Source organism: Euprymna scolopes, chromosome 8 (genome assembly GCF_053919585.1).
Source record: "Euprymna scolopes isolate OS-2025 chromosome 8, ASM5391958v1, whole genome shotgun sequence".
NCBI classification, from domain to species: Eukaryota; Metazoa; Mollusca; class Cephalopoda; order Sepiida; family Sepiolidae; genus Euprymna; species Euprymna scolopes.
The window spans coordinates 104,132,051-104,138,586 of NC_136489.1; the positions used below are offsets into that span (position 1 = coordinate 104,132,051).

Here is a 6,536-nt window from a genome sequence, read left to right on the forward strand (position 1 = left end):
GAAAATGATAAAATCTAAATAATTGTTATAATTAAGAAAACATATAAAACGCAGAGGAAGAATATATCTGGTAGGACAGACAATATAGTTTTAATGAAAAAAGGTAATTACGTGGTGTTGTAGCCGTAGTTACTGCTGGTGTTGTAGTTGCAGTTAGTGCTGGTGTGGTTGTTGTAGTTACTGCTGGTGGTGCAGTGGTCACGGGAGTAACGGGTGTTGTAACAGCTGGTGTAACAGTTGTTGAGGTAGCTGGCGTAGTTACAGCAGGGGAAACAGTTGTCGTTACAGCTACAAGAATGACAACAACAGAATTTTCGCACATGAAGTGAACAGCAACATAGTAAATGTTTACATTAAGTTTTCTACTTGTATAAAAATTATAACTTACGTTTTTATTCAAGCAGTAAACTGATTCATACTGAGCATTTATTATACAACGATTGATTATTGTTATTTGTGTATATTTTAGCGCATATACGACGATCCGCTGACGTTTATTTTGTAGGTGATATTTTAAACGTATTTTATACTGGAAATCTCCTGGATCGGACAAATTATTTTAAAAATATTTCGTACAAACAATGTTATCAATATCCCAATAACACAAATAAGCATTGGCAAACCAGAAGTTTTATTTGTCAGCAAAAAGCTTTTCCGTCTTACTTTGTAAACTCAACAAAGTACTTTTTAAATACAGCACTTACTTGTTGATTTGATGCATATTTTAGTAGAGATTTTCACTTCAACAGGTGCTGTCGGTTCTTCAGGAATAATTGTAACTCTAAGCACTGTCGCGTCTGTACCAGGTGGAATGGTAACAGGCTCGTCTGGTGAGGATGTAACTTTAGTTGGTGTGAGCGGTAGAATTTCTGCAGGGGTAGTTACTACACCTGGGGCACCTTCAGCTATTGTTGTTGCTGGTGTTGTTCCTGCGCCTGGAGCAACTACTGCTGGTGTTGTGGCTGCGCCTGGAGCAACTAGAGCCAGTGTTGTCGCTACGCCTGGAGCACCGCCAGCCGGTGTTGTTGCGCCTGGAGCACCTCCAACTGGTGTTGTTGCTGCGCCTGGAACACCCCCAGCCGGTGTTGTTGCTGCGCCTGGAGCACCTCCAACTGGTGTAGTTACTGCTCCAGGTATTCCTCCAGCGGACACTGTAGTCGTTGTCTGTCAAAAACAAAACAATATTTTAAATGTGTCTTAAAAATGTAAAATTTAGATCGTAAGCTAAATATAAATAAAGCAATTTGTCTTTCTGAGTAAAATTATTCCTACATTAAATGATACAAAAATAGATTATTTGACACGACTGAAAAATGTTTTAAGAAAATAAAAAAACATGGGATACATTTTATATATTTTAACCAAAGCAGCCCCTCATTAGCACTATAGATATTTAATAATTAAGAAAATATCATCAAGACATATTTTACGAGTTAACATTTTTATTATATGTAAAACGAAACCAATTTGATATATGTACAACAATGCAACAATGACAGATTCATAATTATAATTCTCTCTTCGTTTGTCCGAGCTGTCGAAAATTCGACTGACTATAATCATTTGTTCCTCATTCTTAAAAGTAGTTTTTCCCCGCATATACAAATTAGTTTTACATATAATATGTTGCAACTACAAAAGTAATTCCTGTTTTTTAATCGAAAACAAGTGCCAAACACGGGAAACAGCCGACACACTGCCAAGCCGCTAAGTTTTTGTTGAACGTCTCTTATTGTAATAGTAAGCAAAATAAATTCTTTTTTTTTTTACAATTTTTAACTTATTGAGAAGAATTACTTAAAATCAGAAATAACGGGTGTATCACGTTGATTCTAATTTGTTTTGCTTTTTTTTCTATAAATTAACCGTAATTCATCGAAAGTGCTTGAAAATACTTCTAAAACAAATACTATACAGGAAAATGTATTACGAATACTTAAAACGAATGTTGAAAAATCAAAAAAATGTATATAAATTTACTGTAGTGGGCTTAAGAAATTCCACAACGTATTGTTTGACGTTCTTTGGGTTGACGAGTGTAAGTACACCACCAGATTTGATATCTTCTCCAACAGTAAGTGTTGCAACTCTGTCGTTTGGTGTAGTTGTTATCCATCCAGGACCAGTGGGTCTGACATCTCCAGGATTTCCTGTTGGATTGGGCTCGAGTGTAATAGCATCATCCGGCAATAATGTATCATCTTCCATGCTTTCCACAAGCGGACATGTTGCTAGAAAGAAAACAAAACATGGCCGATCCGTTAATTTGCAATCTACGGAATGTATTTAATAATTTTCAAGACATCGTCTTTCATAAATAACGCTACTTTTATTCGAAATCACGAAATTCATTTGGCAACATGTAAGTAGAAAACAAAAAAAAAAAAAAAGAAAAGTTATATTTGGAAATTTACGATAAATATATTCAAGTGAAAATATATGTAAATAGTGAAACGAAAACGCCAATGATGAATTACTGATATTATCTGCTTGACAAGCACATTAGAAAATGATAAAATCTAAATAATTATTATAATTAAGAAAACATATAAAACGCAGAGGAAGAATATATCTGGTAGGACAGACAATATAGTTTTAATGAAAAAAGGTAATTACGTGGTGTTGTAGCCGTAGTTACTGCTGGTGTTGTAGTTGCAGTTAGTGCTGGTGTGGTTGTTGTAGTTACTGCTGGTGGTGCAGTGGTCACGGGAGTAACGGGTGTTGTAACAGCTGGTGTAACAGTTGTTGAGGTAGCTGGCGTAGTTACAGCAGGGGAAACAGTTGTCGTTACAGCTACAAGAATGACAACAACAGAATTTTCGCACATGAAGTGAACAGCAACATAGTAAATGTTTACATTAAGTTTTCTACTTGTATAAAAATTATAACTTACGTTTTTATTCAAGCAGTAAACTGATTCATACTGAGCATTTATTATACAACGATTGATTATTGTTATTTGTGTATATTTTAGCGCATATACGACGATCCGCTGACGTTTATTTTGTAGGTGATATTTTAAACGTATTTTATACTGGAAATCTCCTGGATCGGACAAATTATTTTAAAAATATTTCGTACAAACAATGTTATCAATATCCCAATAACACAAATAAGCATTGGCAAACCAGAAGTTTTATTTGTCAGCAAAAAGCTTTTCCGTCTTACTTTGTAAACTCAACAAAGTACTTTTTAAATACAGCACTTACTTGTTGATTTGATGCATATTTTAGTAGAGATTTTCACTTCAACAGGTGCTGTCGGTTCTTCAGGAATAATTGTAACTCTAAGCACTGTCGCGTCTGTACCAGGTGGAATGGTAACAGGCTCGTCTGGTGAGGATGTAACTTTAGTTGGTGTGAGCGGTAGAATTTCTGCAGGGGTAGTTACTACACCTGGGGCACCTTCAGCTATTGTTGTTGCTGGTGTTGTTCCTGCGCCTGGAGCAACTACTGCTGGTGTTGTGGCTGCGCCTGGAGCAACTAGAGCCAGTGTTGTCGCTACGCCTGGAGCACCGCCAGCCGGTGTTGTTGCGCCTGGAGCACCTCCAACTGGTGTTGTTGCTGCGCCTGGAACACCCCCAGCCGGTGTTGTTGCTGCGCCTGGAGCACCTCCAACTGGTGTAGTTACTGCTCCAGGTATTCCTCCAGCGGACACTGTAGTCGTTGTCTGTCAAAAACAAAACAATATTTTAAATGTGTCTTAAAAATGTAAAATTTAGATCGTAAGCTAAATATAAATAAAGCAATTTGTCTTTCTGAGTAAAATTATTCCTACATTAAATGATACAAAAATAGATTATTTGACACGACTGAAAAATGTTTTAAGAAAATAAAAAAACATGGGATACATTTTATATATTTTAACCAAAGCAGCCCCTCATTAGCACTATAGATATTTAATAATTAAGAAAATATCATCAAGACATATTTTACGAGTTAACATTTTTATTATATGTAAAACGAAACCAATTTGATATATGTACAACAATGCAACAATGACAGATTCATAATTATAATTCTCTCTTCGTTTGTCCGAGCTGTCGAAAATTCGACTGACTATAATCATTTGTTCCTCATTCTTAAAAGTAGTTTTTCCCCGCATATACAAATTAGTTTTACATATAATATGTTGCAACTACAAAAGTAATTCCTGTTTTTTAATCGAAAACAAGTGCCAAACACGGGAAACAGCCGACACACTGCCAAGCCGCTAAGTTTTTGTTGAACGTCTCTTATTGTAATAGTAAGCAAAATAAATTCTTTTTTTTTTTTACAATTTTTAACTTATTGAGAAGAATTACTTAAAATCAGAAATAACGGGTGTATCACGTTGATTCTAATTTGTTTTGCTTTTTTTTCTATAAATTAACCGTAATTCATCGAAAGTGCTTGAAAATACTTCTAAAACAAATACTATACAGGAAAATGTATTACGAATACTTAAAACGAATGTTGAAAAATCAAAAAAATGTATATAAATTTACTGTAGTGGGCTTAAGAAATTCCACAACGTATTGTTTGACGTTCTTTGGGTTGACGAGTGTAAGTACACCACCAGATTTGATATCTTCTCCAACAGTAAGTGTTGCAACTCTGTCGTTTGGTGTAGTTGTTATCCATCCAGGACCAGTGGGTCTGACATCTCCAGGATTTCCTGTTGGATTGGGCTCGAGTGTAATAGCATCATCCGGCAATAATGTATCATCTTCCATGCTTTCCACAAGCGGACATGTTGCTAGAAAGAAAACAAAACATGGCCGATCCGTTAATTTGCAATCTACGGAATGTATTTAATAATTTTCAAGACATCGTCTTTCATAAATAACGCTACTTTTATTCGAAATCACGAAACTCATTTGGCAACATGTAAGTAGAAAATAAAAGAAAAGTTATATTTGGAAATCTACTATAAATATATTCAAGTGAAAATATATGTAAATAGTGAAACGAAAACGCCAATGATGAATTACTGATATTATCTGCTTGAAAAGCACATTAGAAAATGATAAAATCTAAATAATTATAATAATTAAGAAAACATATAAAACGCAGAGGAAGAATATATCTGATAGGACAGACAATATAGTTTTAATGAAAAAAGGTAATTACGTGGTGTTGTAGCCGTAGTTACTGCTGGTGTTGTAGTTGCAGTTAGTGCTGGTGTGGTTGTTGTAGTTATTGCTGGTGGTGCAGTGGTCACGGGAGTAACGGGTGTTGTAACAGCTGGTGTAACAGTTGTTGAGGTAGCTGGCGTAGTTACAGTAGGGGAAACAGTTGTTGTTACAGCTACAAGAATGATAATAACAGAATTTTCGCACATGAAATGAACAGCAACATAGTAAATGTTTACATTAAGTTTTCTACTTGTATAAAAATTATAACTTACGTTTTTATTCAAGCAGTAAACTGATTCATACTGAGCATTTATTATACAACGATTGATTATTGTTATTTGTGTATATTTTAGCGCATATACGACGATCCGCTGACGTTTATTTTGTAGGTGATATTTTAAACGTATTTTATACTGGAAATCTCCTGGATCGGACAAATTATTTTAAAAATATTTCGTACAAACAATGTTATCAATATCCCAATAACACAAATAAACATTGGCAAACCAGAAGTTTTATTTGTCAGCAAAAAGCTTTTCCGTCTTACTTTGTAAACTCAACAAAGTACTTTTTAAATACAGCACTTACTTGTTGATTTGATGCATATTTTAGTAGAGATTTTCACTTCAACAGGTGCTGTCGGTTCTTCAGGAATAATTGTAACTCTAAGCACTGTCGCGTCTGTACCAGGTGGAATGGTAACAGGCTCGTCTGGTGAGGATGTAACTTTAGTTGGTGTGAGCGGTAGAATTTCTGCAGGGGTAGTTACTACACCTGGGGCACCTTCAGCTATTGTTGTTGCTGGTGTTGTTCCTGCGCCTGGAGCAACTACTGCTGGTGTTGTGGCTGCGCCTGGAGCAACTAGAGCCAGTGTTGTCGCTACGCCTGGAGCACCTCCAGCCGGTGTTGTTGCGCCTGGAGCACCTCCAACTGGTGTTGTTGCTGCGCCTGGAACACCCCCAGCCGGTGTTGTTGCTGGGCCTGGAGCACCTCCAACTGGTGTAGTTACTGCTCCAGGTATTCCTCCAGCGGACACTGTAGTCGTTGTCTGTCAAAAACAAAACAATATTTTAAATGTGTCTTAAAAATGTAAAATTTAGATCGTAAGCTAAATATAAATAAAGCAATTTGTCTTTCTGAGTAAAATTATTCCTACATTAAATGATACAAAAATAGATTATTTGACACGACTGAAAAATGTTTTAAGAAAATAAAAAACATGGGATACATTTTATATATTTTAACCAAAGCAGCCCCTCATTAGCACTATAGATATTTAATAATTAAGAAAATATCATCAAGACATATTTTACGAGTTAACATTTTTATTATATGTAAAACGAAACCAATTTGATATATGTACAACAATGCAACAATGACAGATTCATAATTATAATTCTCTCTTCGTTTGTCCGAGCTG

At 35.5% G+C, this 6,536-nt stretch overlaps 1 protein-coding gene across 1 annotated transcript; it reads right to left on the minus strand.

The window, feature by feature from the left end:
• Positions 1–31: 31 nt before the first annotated feature.
• LOC145283926 (uncharacterized) lies at positions 32–2,364 on the minus strand. The gene is made up of 3 exons (XM_080133026.1): positions 1,981–2,364; positions 705–1,164; positions 32–288 (listed from the first exon to the last, which is right to left on the minus strand). Exons 1-3 carry the CDS (start codon positions 2,206–2,208, stop codon positions 32–34), a joined length of 945 nt encoding a protein of 314 aa, XP_079989152.1. The 5' UTR covers positions 2,209–2,364.
• Positions 2,365–6,536: the final 4,172 nt, after the last annotated feature.